The sequence below is a fragment of the Oncorhynchus tshawytscha genome, linkage group LG14, assembly GCF_018296145.1.
Source record: "Oncorhynchus tshawytscha isolate Ot180627B linkage group LG14, Otsh_v2.0, whole genome shotgun sequence".
In the NCBI taxonomy this organism is placed as follows: domain Eukaryota; kingdom Metazoa; phylum Chordata; class Actinopteri; order Salmoniformes; family Salmonidae; genus Oncorhynchus; species Oncorhynchus tshawytscha.
Window position 1 is genome coordinate 5,219,267 of NC_056442.1, and position 27,739 is coordinate 5,247,005.

The window sequence follows — 27,739 nt, forward strand, 5'->3', positions numbered from 1 at the left end:
TGATTACAGCTTTGCACACTATTGGCATTCTCTCAACCAGCTTCACCTGGAATGCTTTTCCAAAAGTTCTGAAGGAGTTCCAACATATGCTGAGCACTTGTCGGCTGTCCTTCTTGGTCAAATAGCCCTTACACAGCCTGGAGGTGTGTTTTGGGTCATTGTCCTGTTGAAAAACAAATGATAGTCCCACTAAGCACAAACCAGATAGGATGGCGTATCGCTGCAAAATGCTGTGGTAGCCATGCTGGTTAAGTGTGCATTGAATTCTAAATAAATCACCAGCAAAGTACCCCCACACCATCACACCTCCTCCTCCATGCTTCACGGTGGGAACCACACATGCGGAGATCATCCGTTCAGCTACTCTGCGTCTCACAAAGACACAGCGGTCGGAACCAAAAATCCAAAATTTGGACTCATCAGACCAAAGGACAGATTTCCACTTAAGTAAATGTAATATATCCTCTTTTTTTTAAAGACGTTTGCTAACATTTCTAAAAACCACTTTTTGCTTTGTCATTATAGGGTATTGTATGTAGATTGATAAGACATTTTTAAAAAATGTAATAAGGCTGTAACGTATCAAAATGTGGAAAAAGTCAAGGGGTCTAAATACTTTCCGAATGCACTGTAGGCCTGTGTAGTGTGTAGCCCACATCTAGTTGTGGTGTGCTTTGATCTTGTAAAAATAAAGGATTTACGAGACAGAAATAAAGAAAGAATCAGCACATTACAATGACAATCAAAATCATACAATTGTGCCTTTAAAGCCAGACATTAATTCAGCTTAATCAAGGTTAGGTTAATTGTTTCTAACCTCCAACCACACAGACAGAAAAACACCATGGAAAGTGTAGAGTCTATTTGTGTCTAATCTCAACAACTCCACTGCAAAGTCTGCACCTGCATTTAACATGTCTCGCTTTAGGTTACTTGCCTAAAGGGAAATATGGGCCTACAGAAAACTAGTGTCGGCTCAGCTGTAACACAAACATTTATCTCCACATCTAGAGCTTGAAACATGTCTTCTTCTCAATCTAACATCTGATAAGTCAAAACTTGTCCAACAAAAATATAGCCTGAGGGAAGTATTTTGGCCTAACTATGCGTCTGACAACTTGTTCGGTCTGGGGAGAAAAGACCAGCGCTGCTCAGCGCTTCCCTCTAGCAGTAGAAACGCAAACAGCGCCGTACGTGTACCAAATATTACACAGAGAGGTTGGTTCTATGTTTCTGTGAAATTTCGTTAGTCTTTTTGTGGTCGAGTAGGCTCGAAAAAAAGTATTTGCTATTAATAACGGCAATCGAGGAAACAACAGGATACACCCCAGCCTTCCTCAGTGGTAGGCTTTATAAAATACAATACCACATGGTTAAATTAATCAATAGGTCGCTTAATTTAACCTATTTGGTGTTCAGCCTAATTATAATAGGCATAGTCTATGTTAATTAATAAAACATATTTAAAAATAATATGTTCTGCTTTTGCTCTCTGACACTTCTGTTTTCATTTGATCATTTTGTTGACTTCTCATTTCTACTGGCTGTGGACAATTGAATACTCTAACCTTACATTGCTATTTGCTAAGTGGTTTACGGCTGGTTTTAACATAAAATAATCTCTGGTGGGTTAGGTAAAACTTTATTTTACAGTCTGTTTTCTACTTGATAAACAACGAAGAAATGACATTATAAAATGGTAATTACATAATTAGTACCTATTACAATTGTGTTCTCTTTAGGTCTTAAATAAAGCAGCACCAATCTTTGGACCCTTAAATAGATGTAATTTAATTGTATATAAACTACAAGTTGCTAAACTATAGTAGAACACGACTACCTGTAGAAATCAATGCGGGTCTTGTTCCTCAATATTTCAATTCGTCCTGTTGTGTGTGTGTGAGAGAGAGAGAGAGAGAGAGAGAGAGAGAGAGAGAGGGACAGAGAGAGGGGCGGGGGGGGTAGGGGGGGGTAGTGAGGGGGGGGTAGTGAGGGGGAGAGAAACTGGGAATGTGTGTGTTGTGCTGATAGAAGGTGGGTTATTTCGCTGAGGATCCTGGGTACATAGCTCAATAGTAATGCAGCGAAGAGGACTTTAAACACACATGCATCGCAACAACACAGGGACGAGCGAAAACGGAGAACACACATTGTTGCGCTGGTTTTACGGGTCTCTTTGTACACTGTAAATACGCTTAGTTTAGTTACATTGTATTCACATAATCGCTTCTGTAACCTACCCCATTGATATGACCGTGTCCTGTTCCGCTTGCTTGGGGAGAGAGAGTACAACAACAGGAATTAATTCTAGCTACACCGTTCTGGTCCCCTCGAGTCGGTTTACCGGGAAATGGTAACGTTTGCACCGCATTGGAAGGACCATGGTTGAGGCGAGCAGCAAATTTCTCCTAATTGTAGTCGGCTCCGTCTGTTTTATGCTGATCTTATATCAATACGTCGCGCCTGGGGTTATAAATTTCGGCTCACCACACGGATATTTCACTGAGGAGGACGATGGTGGGGACATTTTCCCTTCCCCAGACCCGCACTACGTCAAGAAATACTATTTCCCAGTCCGGGATTTGGAGCGAACGGTGGAATTTGAAATCAAAGGAGAAGACGTTATCGTGTTTTTACACATTCAGAAGACAGGAGGGACAACGTTCGGGAGACACCTGGTTCAGAATGTGAGGTTGGAGGTTCCGTGTGACTGTAGACCGGGTCAGAAGAAGTGTACCTGTTATCGACCTAACCGAAAAGAGACCTGGTTATTCTCCCGGTTCTCCACCGGTTGGAGTTGTGGCTTACACGCGGACTGGACCGAGCTAAAAAATTGTGTTCCTGGAGTTCTAGATAAAAAGGAGACCAGGATGAAAAATGAAAGGTGAGATAAAACAGGAAAGTTGACTGGTTGTCTCAGGAGTGTTAGTGTTGGGCTGGATCAAAAGCGTGCACAGCCTGTGGGTCTCCGACAATTGACAATTGTTGGAGATTGAAGACCATTAATTATCGGGTGGTATGATCTCGTCATTAGGGAGCGTGCCTGGACGATTCTCTCTCACTCTGTGTGTGGACTTACTGTAGTAGCAGATCCGTCGCAGTTTGTTTGACAGTGTTTTAATGACAGGCTGTCATATGAATTTGTGTTGAGCAGTTCTGTTTTTATCATATCCGAAGGGATAGATTTATAGGGTAACCCACCTGTCAACTCGAATTAGCCATAAGAGAATCATGCTGTCAAACTAAGCAGCATTAAAATAGTATGTCTTGATCCTTCTTCAAAGTTGTAGCATATTGAACACTGATGCCTCGTTTTAGTGGCTTGTAAAACGTGTAAAACGCTTGAAACGTGCTGAATATTGATTACTGTAAACCATTGAATCAACATTGGATCAGAAATGTTGCAACTACAGTTAGGCCTAATTTGATGATTCTACTGAAAGAACGTTTCTTTTGGAAAAGCAGATCTTAGCATGCAGAAATCCATTGCTACATAGCTTACTCCTTTATCTTCAGGGATCCCTATGCAGGCAGACTGTTAGACAGATTGGCAGAGAAAACTATCATCACTTTAATTCAGAGATAAGATTTGGCTCCTGCCCTTCTCTCCTGTCCTCTGTCTCTGTGTGTGTGTGTGTGTGTGTGTGTGTGTGTGTGTGGGTGGGTGGGTGGATGTGTGTGTGTGTGTGTGGGTGGGTGGATGTGTGTGTGTGTGTGTGTGTGGGGGGGGTGTGTGTGTGTGTGTGTGTGTGTGTGTGTGTGTGTGTGTGTGGGTGGATGTTTGCTGAAGTAAGAGGACCCCTGCGGGGGGGTTGACTCCACTCTAATCCTAGTGATTACTTCCGCTGGTTACACACATACACTGTACTGCTGGTATTCCTGGCACAAGGCTCTGTGATGGTCAGAGGTGATGATGCATCTAGCTACTCCGGAGGCTGGAGGGAGGATGTTTATCTGCTCTCATCAGTTTCTACACAGTTTACTTTGTGTGTGCGTGTGTCTTCGTGTCCTCAACACTATTTTTCCCTCTCTCCCTCTTTCTTTTGCCATATCTCTCTCTCTTTCCCTCCTCCCTCTATCTTGCTCTGTCATGGTGTCATTTTCGAATCAAACAGCAGGCATGCTTTCCGCTTGGTGGCTTTATAGCTGTTGGTCCTCTCTCGCGCTCTCTCTTTCTCTCTTTCCCCCTCTCCATCTCTCTCTCTTCCCCCTATTTCTCTCTCTCTATTTGTCAGAGCGTGATTTCTACATTGGGCAAAATGTCTTTTTTCATGGAATATTTACTGCAATTTCCAATATGTCTGTTTTAGCTAGTGGACAACTGTCTGTCCTAATGAATGGCTACAAATGGGAGGAGGGGGAAGAGGAGTGGAGAGGATGGGGGGGGGGAGGATGATGAGGGGATGGAAAGGGTTGAGGAGGAAGAGAGTAGAAGAGTATGGTAGTGTAAGAGGAGGGGAGGGCATAGGAAGATGGGAACGGGGGACAGAAGAGGATGAGGGGAGGCATGGGAAAATGGGTAGGGCTTTTGAGTGAAACGATGGAGAAGAGGATGGTGAGAGTGAAGGCGGAGAGTGTTTTGTTTCGTTGCTGTGGAGGGGGAGGATTCAATTAGCATGCCTGTCAATCTGCCTGGTTCACTCTCTGTTTAAGCGTCACAACGTAGATCACTGCAGGGTGAACTGTGTGCGGGTGCGTGACTGACCAGACAGGTCGTTGTGTTTTAATCCAATCAGATTATCAGGGATTAATCTTGGGCTGCTCAATATTCCAAAGATGGTTACTCCTTCATCCCTACAATCCCAACACCACATTCCCACACCGGGAATCTCAGTTTCCCTATACCAGTGTGTCTGCGTATTTGTGTGCATATTTTCCCAGATTAATAATCTTATAAAAAAATTCCATCATTCTACAGTTTTTTTCTTTCTCTCTCTCTCTCTGGCTCTCTTTCTCTCTATGTGGAATACAAGGCAAGCTTTTAGGCAGTAATTAGATGTTTTCAAACAGGTGACAAACATGCACGTGTGCAAACTCACACACAAAATCTACACTGAGTGTACAAAACATAAAACACATGCTCTTTCCATGACAGACCAGCTATGATCCCTTATTGATGTCACTTGTTAAATCCACTTCAGTCCGTGTAGGTGAAGGGGAGGAGACAGGTTAAGGAAGGATTTTTAAGCCTTGAAACAATTGAGACATGGATTGTGTATGTGTGCCATTCAGAGGGTGAATGGGCAAGACAAAATATTTAAGTGCTTTTGAACGGGGTACGGTAGTAGGTGCCAGGCACACTGGATTTGAGTCAAGAACTGTAACGCTGCTGAGTTTTTTTCACATTCAACAGTTTTGTGTGTGTGTCAAGAATGGTCCACCACCCAGAGGAAATCCAGACAACTTGAAACAACTGTGGGAAGTATTGGAGTCAACATGGGCCAGCATCCCTGTGGAAAGCTTTCCACACCTTGTAGAGTCCATGCCCTGAAGAATTTAGGCTGTTCTGAAGGCAAAATGGTGGGGAGAGAGAGAGATGGCGGGGGAGAGAGAGAGATGGTGAGATGGTGGGGGGAGAGAGAGATGGCGGGGGGGAGAGAGAGATGGCGGGGGGAGAGAGAGAGATGGAGAGATGGGGGGAGAGAGAGAGATGGCGGGGGAGAGAGAGAGATGGCGGGGGAGAGAGAGAGATGGCGGGGGGAGAGAGAGAGATGGCGGGGGGAGAGAGAGGGAGAGAGATGGGGGGGGAGAGAGAGATGGCGGGGAGAGAGAGAGATGGCGGGGGAGAGAGAGAGATGGCGGGGGGAGAGAGAGATGGTGGGGGGGAGAGAGAGAGATGGCGGGGGAGAGAGAGAGATGGTGGGGGAGGGGAGAGAGAGAGAGATGGCGGGGGGAGAGGGAGATGGTGGGGGAGAGAGAGAGATGGCGGGGGGAGAGGAGAGAGAGAGAGAGATGGTGGGGGAGAGAGAGATGGTGGGGGAGAGAGAGAGATGGGGGGGGAGAGAGAGATGGTGGGGGAGAGAGAGAGATGGCGGGGGAGAGAGAGAGATGGTGGGGAGAGAGAGAGATGAGATGGTGGGGGAGAGAGAGAGATGGCGGGGGAGAGAGAGAGATGGTGGGGGAGAAGGAGAAAGAGGATGGGTAGCAGGGGAGAGATGGTTAAGAGAGAGAGAGCCTGCACTGTGGAAATTGTCACAGTTTGCTTCATTCTCACTGTGTTTTTGGTGTCATGTCGCTGTTAGAGAGTGCTGCGTTGTGTGTGTGTGTGTGTGTACACACATACACACACAAGCAGACACACAAACAAACATACAGTGGAAGTCGGAAGTTTACATACACTTAGGTTGGAGTCATTAAAACTCGTTTTTCAACCACTCCACAAATGTCTTGTTAACAAAATATAGTTTTGGCAAGTCGGTTAGGACATCTACTTAGTGCATGACACAAGTACTTTCTCCAACAATTGTTTACAAGACAGATCATTACGCTTATAATTCACTATCACAATTCCAATGGGTCAGAAGTTTACATACACTAAGTTGACTGCCTTTAAACAGCATGGAAAATTCCAGAAAATAATGTACTGGCTTTAGAAGCTTCTGATGGGCTAATTGACATCATTTGAGTCAATTGGAGGTGTACCTGTGGATGTATTTCAAGGCCTACCTTCAAACTCAGTGCCTCTTTACTTGACATCATGGGAAGATCAAAAGAAATCAGCCAAGACCTCAGGAAGAAAATTGTAGACCTCCAGAAGTCTGGTTCATTATTGCGAGCAATTTCCGAACGCCTGAAGGCACTACGTTCATCTGTACAAAGAATAGTACGAAAGTATGAACACCATGGGACCAATCAGCCGTCATACCGCTCAGGAAGGAGACGTGTTCTGTCTCCTAGAAATGAACGTACTTTGGTGCGAAAAGTGCAAATCAATCCCAGAACAACAGCAAAGGACCTTGTGAAGATGCTGGAGGAAACAGGTAAAAAAGTATCTATATCCACAGTAAAACAAGTCCTATATCGACATAACTTGAAAGGCTTCTCAGCAAGGAAGAAGCCACTGCTCCAAAACCCTCATAAAAAAGCCAGACTACGGTTTGCAGCTGCACATGGGGACAAATATCATACTTTTTGGAGAAATGTCCTCTGGTCTGATGAAAAAATAAATAAAGCCTGTTTGGCCGTAATGACCATCGTTATGTTTGGAGGAAAAATGGAGAGGTTTGCAAACCGACTAACACCATCCCATCTGTGAAGCACGGGGGTGGCAGCATCATGTTGTGGGGGTGTTTTGCTGCAGGAAGGACTGGTGCACTTCACAAAATAGATGGCATCATGAGGTAGGGAAATTATGTGGATATATTGAGGCAACATCTCAAGACATCAGTCAAGAAGTTAAAGCTTTGTCGCAAATGGGTCTTCCAAATGGACAATGACTCCAAGCATGCTTCCAAAATGGTGGCAAAATGGCTTAAGGACAACAAAGTCAAGGTATTGGAGTGGCCATCACAAAGCACTGACCTCAATCCTATAGAAAATGTGTGGGCACAACTGAATAAGCGTGCGCGAGTAAGGAGGTCTACAAACCTGACTCAGTTACACCATCTCTGCCAGGAGGAATGGGCCAAAATTCACCCAACTTATTGTGGGAAGCTTGTGGAAGGCTACCTGAAACATTTGACCCAAGTTAATCTATTTAAAGGCAATGCTATGAAATACAAATTGAGTGTATGTAAACTTCTGACCCACTGGGAATGTGATGAAAGAAATAAAAGCTGAAATAAATCATTCTCTCTACTATTATTCTGACATTATACATTCTTAAAATTATGTGGTGATCCTGACTGACCTAAGACAGGGAATGTTTACTAGGATTAAATGTCAGGAATTGTGAAAAACTGAGTTTTATGTATTTGGCCTAGGTGTATGTAAACTTCCTACTTCAACTGTAGTCTTGTATAACTAACCTTGTGGGGATACATAGTTCAGTCCCATTCAAAATCCTATTTTCCCTACCCTTAACCTCAAATCTAACCTTAAACCTAACCCTAACTCCTAACCCTAGCTCCTAACCCTAGCTCCTAAAGCATATTCTAACAATAATTTGAACCTTAACCCTAAACACCCTAGAAATAGCATTTGACCTTGTGGGGACTAAAAAAATGTTTGTTTGCTATTCTTGTGGGGTCTTCTGGTTAAAAACAAACACACACACTGTGAGGTGAGAGGTTTTCTCTGTGGTGTTATCTCACACAACAAGTTGTTAGTAAGGGGATTGAAGGACATGTTACATACTGCACCATTGGGCTTCATCTAGGCCTGTTCTACTCAACGTATTTCGATCAGAACATTACACAATGCTGAACGCAACCCTGCTCTTTCTCTCCTAAGGGATTTCTCAGCCCACAGAACAATTAGCCGTGCACTCACTGATTAGCAATTAGCTAGCATTTCTTATGGTTGTTAGTAAGGGCCGCTATGCTTGAAGTGGGAACATGATTACAGCCTATTAATTAGCCTAGCATTTAGCATAGCGTTAGCTGGGCAGCAGTGGAGACTCCTCCAATGAGGAAGGGGAGGACCATCCTCTTCAGTGAATTTCATAAAAATAGTGAAACATTACAAAAGTTATCCTTTTTAGTTAAAATTATCAGCAAATAATTGATTAAAACTCACTGTTTTGCAATGAAGGTCTACAGTAGCGTCAGCAGCACTCTGTTGGGTAGCACCATGGTGCAGCCAGAGGACAGCTAGCTTCGGTCCTCCTCTGGGTACATTAATGGTTATCACCCCCTTCTATAGACTTACACAGTAATTATGACAACTTCCAGAGGATGTCCTCCAACCTACAGTATCAGAGCTCTTTCAGCTATTAACTAAACATGCTGTCCACCCAAGCAATTGATCAGAGAAGGAATACAGTACTGAAAGCATAAGCTACAGCTAGCTAGTACTGCAGTGCATAACATGTGGTGAGTAGTTGACTCAAAGAGAAAGAAAATAGTTTAAGAGAAGAGTGAGAGAGCTGTATTTCTTAGTAATTTTTTTTGTTTCACTTACTAAGCTAGCATCAAATGCAGGTGGCTAGTTTAGCTAACTCCCAACACCTGGCTCAAACAGAGAGTGTTGCTTTGTTAGCTAGCTGGCTATGGCTATCCAACACTGGAACTCTTCCAAGTCAATTATTAATTTATTGCCACGAGGCCCGCCGGTGTAACTGCTTGCAGCTGACTGACAGTACACTGTACTGCATGATTGTAGCGGGTGAGTCCTAGTAACTATGTTGACTATGACATGACAACAATGTATTTTGTGTGAGGTTAGCAGTCATGATATGAGGGTTTGGCTTGGAAAGGTTTTTATCCACTGGTCACAGACATCTGATGTGTTGTGCACTGAAAAAAAGGAATTATATACAGTACCAGTCAAAAGTTTGGACACACCTACTCATTCAAGGGTTTTTCTTTATTTTGACTATTTTCTACATTGTAGAATAATAGTGAAGACATCAAACATTTGGGTCAAATGTCCTTCCACAAGCTTCCCACAATAAGTTGGGTGAATTTTGGCCCATTCCTCCTGACAGAGCTGGTGTAACTGTGTCAGGTTTGTAGGCCTCCTTGCTCACACATGCTTTTTCAGTTCTGCCATTTTGCCACAACTTTGGAAGTATGCTTGGGGTCATTGTCCATTTGGAAGACCCATGTGCGACAAAGCTTTAACTTCTTGACTGATGTCTTGAGATGTTGCTTCAATATATCCACATAATTTCCCTACTTCATGATGCCATCTATTTTGTGAAGTGCACCAGTCCTTCCTGCAGCAAAGCATCCCCACAACATGACAATACCACCCCCGTGCTTCACAGATGGGATGGTGTTCGTCGGTTTGCAAGCCTCCCCCTTTTTCCTCCAAACATAACGATGGTCATTACGGCCAAACAGGCTTTATTTATTTTTTCATCAGACCAGAGGACATTTCTCCAAAAAGTATGATATTTGTCCCCATGTGCAGTTTGCAAACCGTAGTCTGACTTTTTTATGACGGTTTTGGAACAGTGGCTTCTTCCTTGCTGAGAAGTGCACCAGTCCTTCCTCTCAGCAAAGCACCCCCACAACATGATGCTGCCATCCCTGTGCTTCACGGATGAGATGGTGTTCTTCAGCTTGCAAGCCTCCCCCTTTTTCCTCCAAATATAACGATGGTCATTATAGCCAAACAGTTCTATTTTTTTTCATCAGACCATAGGACATTTCTCCTAAAAGTACAATCTTTGTCTCCATGTGCAGTTGTAAACCTTAGTCTGGCTTTTTTATGGCAGTTGGGGAGCAGTAGCTTCTTCCTTGCTGAGCGGCCTTTCAGGTTATGTCGATATAGGACTCGTTTTACTGTGGATATAGATACTTTTGTACCTGTTTCCTCCAGCATCTTCACAAGGTCCTTTGCTGTTGTTCTGGGATTGATTTGCACTTTTCACACCAAAGTACATTCATCTCTAGGAGACAGAACACGTCTCCTTCCTGAGCGGTATGACGGCTGATTGGTCCCATGGTGTTCATACTTGCGTACTATTCTTTGTACAGATGAACATGGTACCTTCGGGCGTTCGGAAATTGCTCCCAATGATGAACCAGACTTGTGGAGGTCCACAATTGCTTTCCAGAGGTCTTGGCTGATTTCTTTTGATTTTCCCATGATGTCAAGCAAAGAGTATAAAGGTAGGCTTTGAAATACATCCACAGGTTCACCTCCAATTGACTCAAATGATGTCAATTAACCCATCAGAAGCTTCTAAAGCCATGACATTTATTTTCTGGAATTCTCCATGCTGTTTAAGGCACAGTCAACTTAGTGTATGTAAACTTCTGACCCACTGGAATTGTGATACAGTGAATTATAAGTGAAATAATCTGTCTGTAAACAATTGTTGGAGAAAGTACTTGTGTCATGCACTAAGTAGATGTCCTAACCGACTTGCCAAAACCATAGTTTGTTAACAAGAAATTTGTGGAGTGGTTGAAAAACGAGTTTTAAAGACTCCAACCTAAGTGTATGTAAACTTCCGACTTCAACTGTATTTTTTGTTGTTGTTGCTTTGCACACTCTGGGCATTCTCTCAACCAGCTTCATGAGGTAGTCACCTGGAATGCATTTCAGTTAACAGGTGTGCCTTGTTAATTTGTGGAATGTCTTTCCATCTTAATGTGTTTAAGCCAGTCAGTTGTGTTGTGACAAGGTAGGGTTGCTGTACAGAAGATAGCCCTATTTGGTCCACGACCAAGTCCATATTATGGCAGGAACAGCTCAAATAAGCAAAGAGAAACGACAGTCCACCATTACTTTAAAACATGAAGGTCAGTCAATCTGGAAAATTTTGAAGAACTTTAAGTGCAGTCGCAAAAACCATTTAAGCTCTATGATGAAACTGGCTCTCATGTGGACCGCCACAGGAAAGGAGGACCCAGAGTTACCTCTGCTGCAGAGGATACGTTCATTAGAGTTAACTGCACCTCAGACTGCAGCCCAAATAAATGCTTCACAGAGTTCAAGTAACAGACACATCTCAACATCAACTGTTCAGAGGAGACTGCTTGAATCAGACCTTCATGGTCAAATTGCTGCAAAGAATTCACTACTAAAGGACACCAATAATACTAATAAGAGGCTTGCTTTGGCCAAGGAACATGAGCAATAGAAATCAGTCCTTTGGTCTGACGAGTCAAAATTTGTGATTTTTTTGTTGTTGTTCCGACCGCTGTGACTTTGTGAGACACAGAGTAGCTGAATGGATGATCTCCGCAGGTGTGATAGTGTAGGGGAGCTTTGCTGATGATACTGTCAGTGATTTATTTAGAATTCAAGGCACACTTAACCAGCATGGCTACCACAGCATTCTGCAGCGATACAACATCTGATCTGGTTTGTGATCTGGTTAGTCCCACTATCATTTGTTTTTCAACAGGACAATGACCCAACACACCTACAGGCTGTGTAAGGGCTATTTGAACAAGAAGGAGAGTGATGGAGTGCTGCATCAGATGACCCGGCCTCCACAATCACACGACCTCAACCCAATTGAGATGATTTGGGATGAGTTGGACCGCAAATTGAAGGAAAAGCAGCCAACATGTGCTCAGCATATGTGGGAACTCCTTCAAGAAAGCATTCCTCATGAAGCTGGTTGAGAGAATGCCATTAGTGTGCAAAGCTGTAATCAAGGCAAAGGGTGGCTACTTTGAAGAATCTCAAATCTCAAATATAAAATATATTTTGATTTGTTTAACACTTTTTTGGTTACTGCATGATTCCATATGTGTTATTTCATAGTTTTGATGTCTTCACTATTATTCTACAATGTAGAAAATAGTAAAAATAATGAATGAGTAGGTATATCCAAACTTTTGACTGGTACTGTATATACAACAAGCTGTTTGTATGTGGCTGCTATGAAAGTGCACTGTGTTTGCTTGTGATCAGGGGTGTATTCATTACACCGATTCTGTTAAAATGTTTCCTAAATGGAAGCAAACGGCATGAAATGCGGATAAACAGACCTGAATTTGTCCAATAGAATCTCTCATTTTGCAACTGTTGGACTAATGATTACACTCTAGATCAGCTAGATGCAGGCAAGAGTGTGCAAGGAGGTATTGAATGCCTCACTGCCTGTCACCTTGATTACTGAAGATTCTCTCGACCTGTGCACCTACGTTGTCAACGTTAAATCATAGACTAGGTTATAGCAACCCCATGATGGGTACAGGGAAAATTCGCATCGTGTAGTAGCCTAAACCTATCAATGTTACATTGAGCTGGGTGAATGGAATATGAATGACAGTCATCCAATATGCTGTAATAGAAATAAGGTCATGTTTATAAAAAAATAAAGTCATCCTCCCTCATCTTAAATGGCACCGACCACCACTGCTGGCCAGTGACTGATTAGCAAGAAGAGGACATTTATTTTGTGTGTTTGTGTGTGTGTGTGTGTGTGTGTGTGTGTGTGTGTGTGTGTGTGTGTGTGTGTGTGTGTGTGTGTGTGTGTGTGTGTGTGTGTGTGTGTGCGTGGCGGTTAGGGGAAGAATGTGAACAGAGTCCATGGTCTGACAGGCATGCTAATTGAATTGTGGGAAGATGCAAATTCCAGACTGTGTCACAGACACACGTATCTGTTTCCTGTGTGCCAGTTTTCTGCGCAGAGGAGAAATTATGCATCAGGGTCAGGAAGTGCTTATCTGCGTTTGAGATAGAAGTATTGGACACCCCTTCAAATTAGTGGATTTGGCTATTTCAGCCACACCCATTGCTGACAGGTGTATAAAATCGAGCACACAGCCATGCAATATCCATAGACAAACATTGGCAGTAGAATGGTCTTACTGAAGAGCTCAGTGACTTTAAATGTGGCACCGTCATAGGATGCCACCTTTCCAACAAGTCAGTTCATCAAATTTCTGCCCTACTAGAGCTGCCCCAGTCAACAGTAAGTGTTGGTATTGTGAAGTGGAAATGTCTCGGAGCAACAATGGCTTAACCGCCGAGTGCGTGTAGCGCGTAAAAATCATCTGTCCCCGCAACGTTCCAACATCTTGTAGAAAGCCTTCCCAGATGAGTGGAGTCTGTTATAGCAGCAAAGGGGGGACCAACTCCATATTAATACCCATGAGTTTAGAATGAGATGTTCAATGAACAGATGTCCACATATTTTTGGTCATGTAGTATATACACACACACACACACTTAGCTCTGCATCACAGAGCACTGGAGATTTGCATCATGGGTAGAAGCAAGGAAGGACACTGAATGTGGGTACGTTTGTGTGTGCGTGCATGCATGCGTGTCTGTGTGTTTCCCCCACCACTCCACTCACCTCCCTTCTCTCTCGCTTCACTGCTTCTACTCTGACTCTTGACTTCAAAGACACACACACACACACACACAAGCTCCATTCACCAGTCACTCATCACTGACACAGCCTATTCAGACTAGACTAAAAGAGAGGGGGGGAAAGAGGAGTGTATGAAAAGAGAGTGGGAGAGTGTATGAAAAGAGAAAGGGGGAAGATGGGGGAATATATGAAAAGAGAAAGGGGGAAGACGGGGAGTGTATGAAAAGAGAAAGGGGGAAGACGGGGAGTGTATGAAAAGAGAAAGGGGGAAACGGGGGAGTGTATGAAAAGAGAAAGGGGGAAGACGGGGAGTGTATGAAAAGTGAAAGGGGAAGACGGGGAGTGTATGAAAAGAGAAAGGGGGAAGATGGGGGAGTGTATGAAAAGAGAAAGGGGGAAGACGGGGAGTGTATGAAAAGAGAAAGGGGGAAGACGGGGAGTGTATGAAAAGAGAAAGGGGGAAGATGGGGGAGTGTATGAAAAGAGAAAGGGGGAAGACGGGGAGTGTATGAAAAGAGAAAAGGGGAAGACGGGGAGTGTATGAAAAGGGGAAGAAGGGGAGTGTATGAAAAGAGAAATGGGGAAGATGGAGGAGTGTATGAAAAGAGAAAAGGGGAAGACGGGGAGTGTATGAAAAGAGAAAGGGGGAAGACGGGGAGTGTATGAAAAGAGAAAAGGGGAAGACGGGAGTGTATGAAAAGAGAAAGGGGGAAGATGGGGAGTGCATGAAAAGAGAAAGGGGGAAGACGGGGAGTGCATGAAAAGGGGAAGACGGGGAGTATATGAAAAGAGAGAGGGGGAAGACGGGGAGTGCATGAAAAGAGAAAAGGGGAAGACGGGGAGTGTAGGAAAATAGAAAAGGGGAAGACGGGGAGTGTATGAAAAGAGAAAGGGGGAAGACGGGGAGTGCATGAAAAGAGAAAGGGGGAAGACGGGGAGTGTAGGAAAAGAGAGCAAGGAGAAGAAGAAGAGAATGTGTGCAGAAGAGAGAAGATCTGCTTCTTGACCACAGGGGACCTCTGAGTCACAAAGCAGAGTTTATAAACACACACTCACACACTCACTCAACCACACACAATGTAGTCTAAAGCTACTCCTGTACGTGTACACACACACACACACGTGCCCGTACCTGATGATTGGGCACATGGTCGTAATGTTTGTGCTTCTCAAACACTCACACCCACTAACTAATGATCTCCTCCACACACCGTCTGTTCCTCCTCCTCTTCTCTCTCTCTTCATCTACTCTCTCTTTCTTTTCTCCTCATCAGATGACACAAAGGGCTGTCTCGATAATCCCTCGCCCCACCTGGAGGGTGTGTGTGTGTGTGGACCCCTGCTGAGTAGCAATACCCAGTGACCTGAAAAATAGCAGCTTCCCAGCCATGACAGACAAAAGATCTATCTGGAGAAGGGGGGGAGGGGGGATCGAGCGGAGGAGGCAGAGAGAGGGATGCTACATTACATCTCTTCTCTTCTCCATAACATCTGATTCTTAACAATCAGCACTTTCTGAGACCGACACACACACACACACACACACACACTGTAATGAAAAAGTCTGGAAGTTCTTGACGAGTATGATGTTTTTGTGTGCGTGAGTCATATGAAAATGTGTGTGTGTGTGATTCATGTAGTGATGTCACTGTGTTATGTGTTGCTTGCGTTTGGTCTCTCACATGGCCCGTTGTCTCCTCCCTGTCATGAGCTCTTTGGTCTCTCCTTCATTCCTGTGTTTTTCTCCTTCACACTATTTGTTTCATGTAAATGTCAGTCAACAGTGCCTGAAGAGAGCTTTCTAAACTCGGTCACCCACAATGCCTTTTGCCTATAGTTCGTTTGAGTGTGTGTGTGTGTGTTTTATAAATAATTGTTTATTTTGTGTTTGATTTGACCTGTTCTCATTAATAAGCCTGTGTCCTGACTTGTGCATGTTAAATGTCACGTGTGTGTGTGCGTGCGTGCGAGAGAGGGTGAGACTGTGTGTGTCTCCAGATTTGTTTGAGGAGTCAGTCAGTGATGTTGATATAAGCCCAGGGCCAGTCTCATCATGCCTAGACACAGCTAACCAGAATGACAAGCCTTACTACAGACACAACTACAGTCCCCAATACTGCACTCGTCAGAACACTGGGAGGGAGGGAGGGGGAGAGAGAGAGAGAGAGATGGGAGAAGAAGAGATGGGAGAAGAAGAGATGGGAGAAGAAGAGATGGGGAGGGAGAGGGTGGGCAATAAAGAGAGAGGAGAAAGAGAGAGAAAGTCACTAGAGAAAGGATTGTTTCATCACCTCCCCCAGTGTGGAATGTTAATCGCCACAACGAGGGTAACCCTTTTGTGTGCGACTGATGATCACAGAAAGGCTCTGACAATAGACACACATCTAGAATTCAACACAGCAGCTGGCCTGTTGGTTGCAGCGTTGGGCCAGTAACCCGAAAGGTTGCCAGTTCAAATCCCCAAACCAACTAAGTGAAAGGTCTGTCGTTCTTCCTTCAAGGAAGGCAGTTAACCCCGGACAACAACACCTCCCCAGACGTCCACTGCGGCAGCCCCTCGTGAACCAACCCCTCGAAAACGGGAGGTACAAGCGGATGTCTAAGTTTCGGTTGGCTCTTGTGTGCAGTTTACGATTTAAAAAAAATGTCATCCTTTAATTTAAACGTACTCACACTCAAATGGTTATTCTGCAGCCTACTATCCTGGCTTCATATTACAAGAGCAGAAACGAGCTGTTGGACATGATGGAATCCGAGTTTTGAAACCATCGCATCAACATTTTTTGTCTAACTTCTCTCTCTCTCTCTGGCATCCTATTGGTAATTTCCTGACCTCCGTATCAGGTAAGCCAGGTTGAGTCTTGATGCCTCATGCCTAGACAGAAAGCAGTCTCCAGAATGTGTGCCCACATACAGGAGAGGAGGTAGGGAGGGAGGATATGAGAGCTTGATGACAGCTGGACCACATCAACAATAAGGACTGGGTTTGTGTGACATCATTCTGCCGCTCTGGGACAACGTTGGTATCCACTGACAACCGGATCACATTCCCCAAGTGGAGGTGTGTGCGTTGCATGCAGCATGACCACTTGGCAGATTTCAATTCCTTCTCTGTGTCACATTTTAATCGTTCCCCCTGTGTCGCTCTGAAATCCCCCCCATAGAGAAGTGTGCTGACAGTCAGGTTCCAGTAGGGACACGTTGCCCTCTTTGGGGTGGCAGGGTAGCCTAGTGGTTAGAGCATTGAACTAGTAACCGAAAGGTTGAAAGTTCAAATCCCTGAGTTGACAAGGTACAAATATGTCGTTCTGCCCCTGAACAAGGCAGTTAACCCACTAGACCGTCATTGAAAATAAGAATATGTTCTTAACTGACTAGCCTAGTTAAATAAAGGTAAAATTAGAAGTACAGACAGGGAGACCTTGAGCCAACTCTGAGGTCTTATCCCCTTTTATTGGACTTTTATTGGACCTTCCAGGGGTCTAGACAGTTATACAACACTCTGTATTGAGAAACTCTCACATTGAGCCCTGTCAGAGAAATGACTTGTCTGATCGTCTCACTTGCCAGACTCATGGTGCTCCAGAGACTAGTTGTCTGCAGTCAATGACAATGAGTGTAAAATCTATCATTATAGAACCCAAGCCCAACAAGACACTCAGTCTCTTTCTTTCTCTCTCTCTCTCTCTCTCTCTCTCTCTCTCTCTCTGTCTCTTTCTCTGTCTCCCTCTGCTTCCCTATCTCTTCTCTTATCAAAGATGAATCAGTAACCCACAGCAACCACTCCAAAGGGCAGAACTGATAAACGCTCTGTTAGACAGACAGACAGACAGACATAGTACAGTGTAGGTGAGATGGGGATCTGCCGGCGGGTCTGAAGTCTGAGTATTCTGCTGCGTTAATATTTAACGTCTCCACACACACACACACACACACACACACACACACACAGTATAGTAGAAGGCTAGTTGAGAATGCAGGCCTTGACTCAGTGTGGGAGGTTTACAGCCACACACACACCCAGGGTCTTATCTGGGACTTGTTTAAGAATCCTTGGATTCTCTCTGATTCCTCCCTCATTAGTGGAATTCTGTTCCCTGGGGCTGGTCGGGTCTGGAGAGCTTCACACACATACACACACACAAACACACCATGGTTGAGTGCAGTAAGATGGTTAAGTCTGGGTCTTAGGACCAGAGGAGCATAAGATGAGGGAGTTGGGGATCTCTTTTCCCTCAACAGTCTGTATTTCTGCTCTGAGGAGTTGTTTGTGTTTCCTATCATGATCCCAATGTCCTATTAATTCACCTGAATGTCCTGATAAGATAAAGAAACAAGAACTGTTTTGAAAAGTCAGGACTTTTTTCAGGTCCTGGATTTGTTCAAATGCTATTTTAAGCTTAAGGGTTATGGTTTTGGGGGATAAGATTAGGGTTAGGGGTGTGTGTGTGTGTGTGTGTGTGTGTGTGTGTGTGTGTGTGTGTGTGTGTGTGTGTGTGTGTGTGTGTGTGTGTGTGTGTGTGTGTGTGTGTGTGTGTGTGTCGATTGGTTGGCCATGGTAATCAGACAATCACGAGCATTGCCAAGACGACAGCTGGGCCGGCTCGGAATTCCAGTGCATCTGATCTGGGATTGGGATCACAGGGGGAGCGTCTGCCTAGGATGGACACACACACACACACACACACACACATAGGAGGGCATCACAGAGGAGCATCTGTCTGGATCAGGGTAAGGATGAGAGGAGAGGTGAAGGGTTGATTAGGGGGGTGAGATGTCGCAGGGATTAAAGAGGGGGGAGGATGGAGAGATGCAGCCTCTCGTCTGAGCAGAGATAATCAACATGTCATATCAATGAACTGATCACACAAAGACACTCAGCCCATCTCTTTCTCTCTCCTCTTCCTTCCCCTTTTCTCATTCCTCTTCTTTTTTTGATAGCATGATAGGGAGAGGAGGAATAGAAAGAGATAGACAGGGGGGTGGGGGGGAGAAGGACATTAGCTCAGGGGAACTGAAATTGCCCCTAGCAGTGTTCAGATCCATAAAGTAAAGTAGGGGTTTAAACACCGACAGAAAGCCTGGACATGCAACTGTCTTCCTTTACAATGTAAAAGCCACAGTCTAAGTTGACCAGTTATTTCAATTAAGTTTATCCTTTGGTTTGATGCTGGCCTGCTTACAGAGTGTGGCTTTAATGAGCAGATGCACATTTTCACTTCATATTATCTTTTAGTTTTCTCTCTCTCTATTTCCTCCCTCTCTCTTTCTGAGCTGGAGCCATAAGCATGTCCGTCACACTGGCCTTAATCTCTGCGTTTGCAGCTGCCATCAGTGTGTGGGTGTGTGTGTGTAGCTTGCGTGCGTGCGTTCATACGTGTTGGAAAAATGTTGGGTAAAAACAAATCGGACTTCCCAATTCACTCATTATGTTGGTCACCTTTGCGTGTTAACGTGTTCGTATGCGTATGCGCGTCTGTGTGACGCCTGGAGCTCAAATTACACTCTCAGACAAAAGGCCTCTTTCACCCTGCCCTTTATGTGGGGGAACACACACACCGCTCTGTACAAGAAAGACTGTTGTTGCCCCTGTTGCACAATATTTCATTATTCTCTCCTCTCCTGTCTTTCCCTTTTCCTAGGAATCTGTGGTTTCCCCCCTCCCTCACACTCCCCCAGGCGTGGCTCATTAGCCCCTTGGCCTACTTTAAACAGGTGGCCCATGTTTGGCAGAGACCCCCGACACACACACGCTCACATCACTCATCCTTCCCCTCCCTCTCCCCAGGGAAAACACTCAGTCCCCTGATAAGTTCTCTAATCCAGCCCCAGGCTTCTCGCCGGGCCCAGAAAGCACTAGGCCGGATGTCTGTTGACTCGTCTGTCTGTCTGTCTGTCTGTCTGTCTGTCTGTAACAAGCAGATATGCAAAGTGTCTAAATGGTATTTATGCCTGTAGGGCTCTTCTCTCTTTCTGCCACTCTCTCTGTCTCTTCTTTGTTTGGACTAGACTTGACTATTACCTCTTGAGGTTATTTCGGTAATAAGGTTAGGTGGGTGCTGGCGAGGGGGCAGACAGACTGTCTTATCGGATTGGTTTAGGGGATCATCCCCTTGTTAAGTAAGTATGTAGTATCTTATAGAACAGTGTTTAAACACACTCACCATGACCTACCTTTTCCATGACACAGACAGACTAGTGGTAATACTATGGAAGGAAGGAAGGAAGGAAGGGGAGGAGAGGAAACGAAAGGAAAGAAGGGGAGGTCTAGAGTTTAAATGTTAAATACCTTATCACTCCAATTTCACACTCCCATCTCCAGCCACGATATGACACACACTAATCCTGGCCTGAGGGGAGGGGTGTGTGTCTGTGTGTCACTAACGCCATCTGTCACTCTGTTAACCTCATTAAGCAGTCCTTGATTACCCCAACCTACCTTAAAGCCAGTTAGTCACTCACCTCTCCCCTCCTGTCTTTAACTCCCTCTTCATCCCTATCCTGTGTGTGTGTGTGTGTGTGTGTGTGTGTGTGTGTGTGTGTGTGTGTGTGTGTGTGTGGTGAAATGTGGGGAAATACCTAAAACAAGCTGTTTCTTGCTGCTTGCCTGCCCCAGATACTGAGGTCAAGGGAATCAGTTTACACACACCCTGATGACAAGGGCTGATATCATCAGAATGTACAGCTAGTACATTCCATTGGCTCCGAATCCCACAGTCTGAGAGGCCTGAGGAGAGGAGACAGGCCAAGGGCTTTCCCTAGAAAGAACGTTGATACTTTTCACACACACACATATTTGGTTATGGTTACAGGAATAAATGTTGGCAGTTCACTCTTGCTCTCCCTCTCTCTCTCTCTTCATGTGTAAATATGAGTTTGGATTGACTTATCTCTGCCGCCAAATAAATAAGCAGCTTAATACAACTCCAGCCAGACAGACCGTGTGTGGATGTTTCCCTTTCCTTGCTTAGAGGGGAAATGTCTTTTGACGGGAGGTGAGGACATTTGGGAGAAATGCAGAATGTTGCAGTGATTTGAGTAAGATGACGAGAGGGAGAGGGGATTGAGGGAGAAACAGGGAGAAGAAAAGGAGGTAGGATAGAGAGTGAGATGAGAGGATGGAGGGAGAGAAGGAATAAGGAGGGAGGATAGAGAGAAAGGGAACGGAAGGAGGATAAAGAGCGATAAGAGGGGGATGGAGGGTGAGGAGAAGGATAAAGAGGGATGGAGAATAAAGGGAGAGAGAAAGAAAAGGGAGACAGGGGGAGGAGAGAGTGTTCTGGAGCAGGAAGCTGGGATTTCCTCAGGAGACAAGCACTGTGTGTTTCCTTAAGATAACACGGAGACCTACACTGGTAGAATATACACACATATACACACACACTCCAGTAGCTGCTCCCACTGCAGGCGGCTTCAAGCCAGGGTTGAAAGCAGATTGAATTCCTTGCCGGATATTTGTTCCTTTATATTATTATGCAACAAAGACAACAACGTTGCATGTATGCATTTCTTTATTTCGTTGCGTTTCTTTTGTAGCTGGTGATATGGCTGAGCCTTCTGATGGCTTTTCTCATTAGAACAGAAGCCATAACTTTGATAAATCACTCTGGCTCCTGGCCTCCGCTGCTCTCACTGGATTACAAAACTAATTGAACATTCTTCTTCTTCGCCCACTCTTTCTCTCCTCATATTTCTCTCTCTCTTTGTTACTTTCTCTAGCTCACGTTCTCGCTCGCTTTCTCGATCAATATACTATGTGTGTGTGAGTGAGTGAGTGAGTGAGTGAGTGAGTGAGTGAGTGAGTGAGTGAGTGAGTGAGTGAGTGAGTGAGTGAGTGAGTGAGTGAGTGAGTGAGTGAGTGAGTGAGTGAGTGAGTGAGTGAGTGAGTGAGTGAGTGAGTGAGTGAGTGAGAGAGTGAGTGAGAGAGTGAGTGAGTGAGTGAGTGCGTGAGTGAGGAACATGTCTGGTAATCAAGTACTGTACTGTAAAGGAGACTTTTCTGTGAGAAATACTGAGTTGTCTTCTAATGAGGGAGTTGGTGTGCATGTGTGTCTGTGAGAGACTTCAAAGACCAGACTCCATTCCCCTTGTTGTGATGCCCTCTCCCTGCCCCTGTGTGTGTCTGTGTGTGTGTGTGTGTGTGTGTGTGTGTGTGTGTGTGTGTGTGTGTGTGTGTGTGTGTGTGTGTGTGTGTGTGTGTGTGTGTGTGTGTGTGTGTGTGTGTGTGTGTGTGTGTGTGTAGCCCATTCCATAGATTCCTGTCGGGAGCTCTGAGTTATCTGTAGACATTGATGATGTGGTACAACCAGTAGGACAGGATGAGGAGTGTCTCTACACCACGACGGAGTAAACACAATAACACATCACCGGAAAAATATCCTCCCTCTCATGGGCACACACACACACACACACACACGCACATGCACACACGCACACACAGCTCTGTCAGGTGGCTCAGTGGGGTTTGTCTTCCTCCAGAGTATCAACCCTGCTGTTGAGAGATGACTCATACTGCATCTGGGGATTGTGTGTGTGTGTGTGTGTGTGTGTGTGTGTGTGTGTGTGTGTGCGTGTGCGCGTGTGCGCATGAGAGATTGTGTGTGTGTATGAGTGAGGGTGTTTGTACTGTGATGTGCCTGTGCCAGCAGTTTCCTGCACCGTAGCCTGAACACTGACCCTAGCCAATCTCTCTCTCTCTCTCTCTCTCTCTCTCTCTCTCTCTCTCTCTCTTCCCCCCAGGTTCCAATTAGTTTTATTTCCCAGGGATCGAAACCATAGTAACAAACCATTGCAAACACTGCCACCCTTTGGCTATTTGTGGAACTACACAGTAAGTTCTGTCAGTACATCCAGTATGTCTAACCTCTCTCTCTCTCCCTCATCCCTCTTCTCTCTCCTCTTTTAGGAAGTTCTACTACATCACCCTCTTAAGGGATCCAGTGTCTCGGTACCTCAGCGAATGGAGACACGTCCAGAGGGGCGCGACGTGGAAGACCTCATTACACATGTGTGACGGACGTACCCCTACTCCGGAGGAACTACCAGCCTGCTACGAGGGTTCTGATTGGTCAGGATGTACCTTGCAGCAGTTCATGGACTGTCCTTATAACCTGGCCAATAACAGACAGGTGAGAGACTAATGAATGGACACACACACACACAGACACATTTGGATAGAATAGACTAATTTTATGGTCCACACAATGTTGAAATGTACTAACCTCCCCTTACCTTTTCCTATAGGTTCGTATGCTAGCGGACCTGAGCCTGGTAGGCTGCTACAACATGTCTACAGTCCCAGAGCAGAGGCGTTCTCAGCTGTTATTAGACTCCGCTAAGAAGAACCTGAGGGACATGGCCTTCTTCGGCCTGACAGAGTACCAGAGGAAAACCCAGTTCCTGTTTGAACGTACCTTCAGACTGAGGTTCATACGACCCTTTATGCAATACAACAGCACCAGAGCGGCCGGAGTGGATTTGGACAACACTACGGTGTGTGTGTGTGTGTGTGTGTGTGTGTGTGTGTGTGTGTGTGTGTGTGTGTGTGTGTGTGTGTGTGTGTGTGTGTGTTGCCATTTGGAACATGTTGTCACACCAGGATACTGTGCTGTTTTCAGAGTTTTCCACCATATATTGGCTGTACTTGGTTGTTAAATTGTTGAACCAAGTTGAACAGACAATTCCCCACCACCCACAGATGTTTGCATCAGGACTGTCAGCTGACACCCTCCCTCCCTCTCTGTACTCCAGGTGCAGCGCATCGAGGAGCTGAATGAGCTGGACATGGAGTTGTATGATTACGCCAGAGACCTGTTCCAGCAGAGATACCAGTACACCAGGCAGCAGGAACGACGGCTGCAACGACTCAGGACCCACAACCAGAACCACAACGGTCAGGGGCTAGGGGTCGAGGGTCAGGGCCTGGGAGTGGGCCTGTGGCCTTCTAGATCCAAACTAACCCCTGGACCAGGAGAGGGAGAAGTGGAGGACCCAGAAGAAGGGGGGAGAACAGAGGAGGTGGGAGGGAGGTTACCGACGGAAGACTATATGAACCAGATAATTAATCGTTGGTAACGCACACACACTCATCAGAGGTTAGAGGTCAGGGGTGAAAGTGTATAGGGTAGTTATGGAGACTGAAGTAGAGGAATGGGTTGAATGTCACTGACAACCGACTTTCATCGTTCCCCCTCTCTCTCTCCCTTGCCTTTTCTCTCCCTCTTTGTCTCTCTTGTACTCCACGTAAAGGTGAAAAAAACTATAGTGGGGAAACTCCCAGAAATCCCTTCAGAGAGCAGAGCTTTGTACCATTGGACAGAAAGTTTTCCATTGGCTGAGCTGGACCGCGAAAATGAAAATGTAACATCTACAGAAAAACAGACTACGTAAAGCAAGAGTTGGACCATGTCTAAAAAGCTTTTTTTCTTGGACATCAGCCGCCATTTCAGACATGAACATGCGTCTTAATGACGCTATTCTCATTTTAGAACTACTATGTTTATTATTATATCGTTTTTATGTGTGTTTTTTTTTTAAAGCAGCATTGTAATGACACTGAGACCAATGTTACTGCCTAAAGAAACAAGTGATTCTTTTATTTGTATGTTTTTTAAAGGAAATGTAACCGATAGATGGACGGACCATGGACCATAGCCATTATTTAAAAATGATGGGGACGTTATGCATATATGTGTGTAGACAACTGGGTAGCAATCCATCGAAATTACATCCTATGCCCTTTGTGGGGCACTACTTCCATTCCAACACCTTATTATTCCTTATGTAGTGTGCTACTTCTGGTGCCATATTCCCTATATAGTGCACTACTTTTCATCAGATCCCTATGTGGCCCTATAAGGAATAGGGTGTGGTTTGAGACGTGGCCATGGATGTGATGAATGTTAGAGCTGATCTGATGCAGTGTAAATGGAACTGAGCCCAACCCTACTTCTGATTGGTAGTTAGTGCCTCTCAGGACAGACATGATGACTATTAGACCTACCTGATATTTCAGGCTCACACAACTTTTTTTTTGACTACTTTTCCCCTGTGTTTCCGTGTGTGTTTGTCTATGTGCGCATACACATGTAAATAGTGTGTATGCATTTGTAAATATCATGTGTGTGTGTGTGTGTGTGTGTGTGTATTGTGTGTGTGTGTGTGTGTGTGTGTGTGTGTGTGTGTGTGTGTGTGTGTGTGTGTGTGTGTGTGTGTGTGTGTGTGTGTGTGTGTGTGTGTGTGTGTGTGTGCGTGCGTGCGTGCGTGCGTGCGTGCGTGCGTGCGTGTGTGAGAGAGAGAGAGAATGGCTTTAGCTTTGCTGTGTGATTGACATGCTATATGACCAATCTCTTGCCATAGTGTTAGAGGGATGAATGTGAACCCTTTTAATTTATTCCTAACATGGAGGGAGAGACACACACAGACAAAGGCTTGAGGTAGACATTTCCCTTAACTCTAGGTCACCTTGATATCTGACTCTGTATCACTCCCATGTGAATATGTCCAAAATAACACACACACACACCATTATGTCAACTACAGCACTACTCAGCGATGGTAATGCTTTTGGAGTCCCTCAAACTCAAATTATACCAGGACAAACTGCTATAAACTTTCTTTACAATCTTATTGCTTAAACTAGTGTCTTAAATATTTCCGTTGAATGAAATTGAATATTTTCCATCACAAACATTAACTTCCTGCGTGTCTCAACTAGTTCTTATGATTGCAAAAACGGATCATCAAACCACCAATTAAAATATTCAATTTTTGTAAAAAAAAATGTTTTTGTGTTATTATTTCCAACATTGGTGCACTCATATACGGTATATGATTTACTTTTTCTCTCTAGTTCTTTTTCTTACTCACACACACATGCACACACACAGTAAAACTGCAGAACTTTGACCTCATAAAACAGCCTGTTCCCTCTTAATGACAGCCTTGGTCCTGTCAACACTGATCTACTGTCTAATTCAATCTACACACACACGAACACACACCTGCATCCAAGGCCAGCCGGAAACAGCCCGTGGCTTGAGTGGAGGGGTTGAGGGGAGTGAATTACACTTCATGTCCTTGGTGGATTGAGGAGGAAGAGGGGGGAGGGGAAGGGGGGTAGAAGGAGCCAGGATGAGGCAAAGAGGGTAAGGGGATAAAGTAGAGTCAGGTCTTTAGAGGTGAGAAGTGTAAATAACACACAATGCCCTTCATGGAGTAAGGACAGGAGAAGGAGCCAGGGTAGAGCAGGAAGCAGCAGTCATAAGCAGCCTCATGATTAATATTTGTTTTAAACATTTTTTATTTAACTAGGCATGTCAGTTAAGAACAAATGATTGTTTTACAATGACGGCCTACTCCAGCCAAACACGGACGACTCTGGACCAATTGTGCACTGCCCTATGGAACTACCAATCACAGCTGGATGTGAGCCAGGTACTATAGTGACACCTCTAGTACTGAGATGTAGTGTCTTAGACCACTGCTCCACTCAGGAGTCCAATATAGCAACCCAGTGACCTTTGATTGATTGATTTTATTTACCAGTTAAAAAAAACACAAGAATACGTACATTTTAAAAACATAAAAAGGAAAACCCAAAGTCAGAGATTTATTTCCATTGTGTTCCCTAAAGTGCATGGACCTCTGACACACCACAGGGCTGAACAATATTTCCCTGGATAGAGAGTACATGGTGGACTATACTAAACTCCATGTCTATAATCTCTGATTGGCCCTTTGTGTCAATACACACAGACCCTGGCTCGCTGTCATTCCAAGAGCAGACAAGTAAAACCAGAAGTAATGGATGAGATGCAGCGGGCTGGAATACAAGAGATGTCGGCTTAGGATTCTTCTATAGGACAGTGAAAAACGGGCCTTACCATCTCATCAGGGCCCCAGCCATCCTACGAGGTCGAGGCTAAATCGTACCCCTGTGACACTGAGTTCATAGAGGGTCCTTCTAAAGAACATAGCCCAGACTCTGTGTGTCTGTATTGCTTGTTAATGTCAAATAAATATACAGTAGAGCCCCACTGACACCCAGAGATTTATACTGTCCAGTCTATCTGGCCATGACCCATGGCTTGCCCTCTTGGACCCTCGGTTGAATTACCATTAATCAGACATTTATGGACACACACACACACACCTAACATGAAAGCAGATGTGGGTTCGGCTGAGTCAATGGAAGCTATATGGATTACAAGTTAGAGATGGGCCATAACGTGCTTCTCTTATATGTGATTTAATATGTTGAATAATATTAAAATAATGTGCAAATATATCATCAATAACTGGGACTAGTCAGTATTAATACCAAATACAACTGCCTCCTACTCCTCTCTACAGGTTCATGTTAATGATAGTGTTCCCCGCTTCACTAGTGGGTAATTAGCTTCAAGTTGGGGACCTCTCCTCACCCTCATTATACTGACATGGAGACTTTAATTAGCAAGGACTCACATGAAACCAAAGACTCACAGACACACAGTAGAGTGTGTAAATATTAATGTGAGTGAGTTTAATTGGGGTTGTTTGCACAGGGCTGGTCCTGTGTGTAACCTATAAAATGGCAGTCATGCGAGTTGCGACAGCAGCCAGGGAGAACGCCGACCTCCCGCCCCAGGAACGCCATTTTGTATTTGACCCCAGAGATGACAGCCACATCCCATAATTCATCTGGAGACATCACCTTCCTGACAGACAAACGGCCCCTGTGGGGAGTGTGTGTGCGCGTGCATTTGTTCAGGCGTGTGTTTGAGGGGGAGGAGGGCATGTGTGGTGTGTGTATTGGTGTGTGTGAAGGTCAGGTCTGACAGGATAATTAATGGACCAGCTCTTTTTTGT

At 44.8% G+C, this 27,739-nt stretch overlaps 1 protein-coding gene across 1 annotated transcript; it reads left to right on the forward strand.

Annotated features, from left to right (window-relative positions):
* The first annotated feature begins 2,032 nt into the window (after positions 1–2,032).
* LOC112266405 (heparan-sulfate 6-O-sulfotransferase 1-A-like) lies at positions 2,033–25,670 on the forward strand. The gene is made up of 4 exons (XM_042296918.1): positions 2,033–2,884; positions 22,794–23,016; positions 23,132–23,380; positions 23,639–25,670. The coding sequence occupies exons 1-4, from the start codon at positions 2,382–2,384 to the stop codon at positions 23,960–23,962; spliced, it is 1,299 nt and encodes a 432-aa protein (XP_042152852.1). The 5' UTR covers positions 2,033–2,381; the 3' UTR covers positions 23,963–25,670.
* The last annotated feature ends 2,069 nt before the right edge of the window (positions 25,671–27,739 follow it).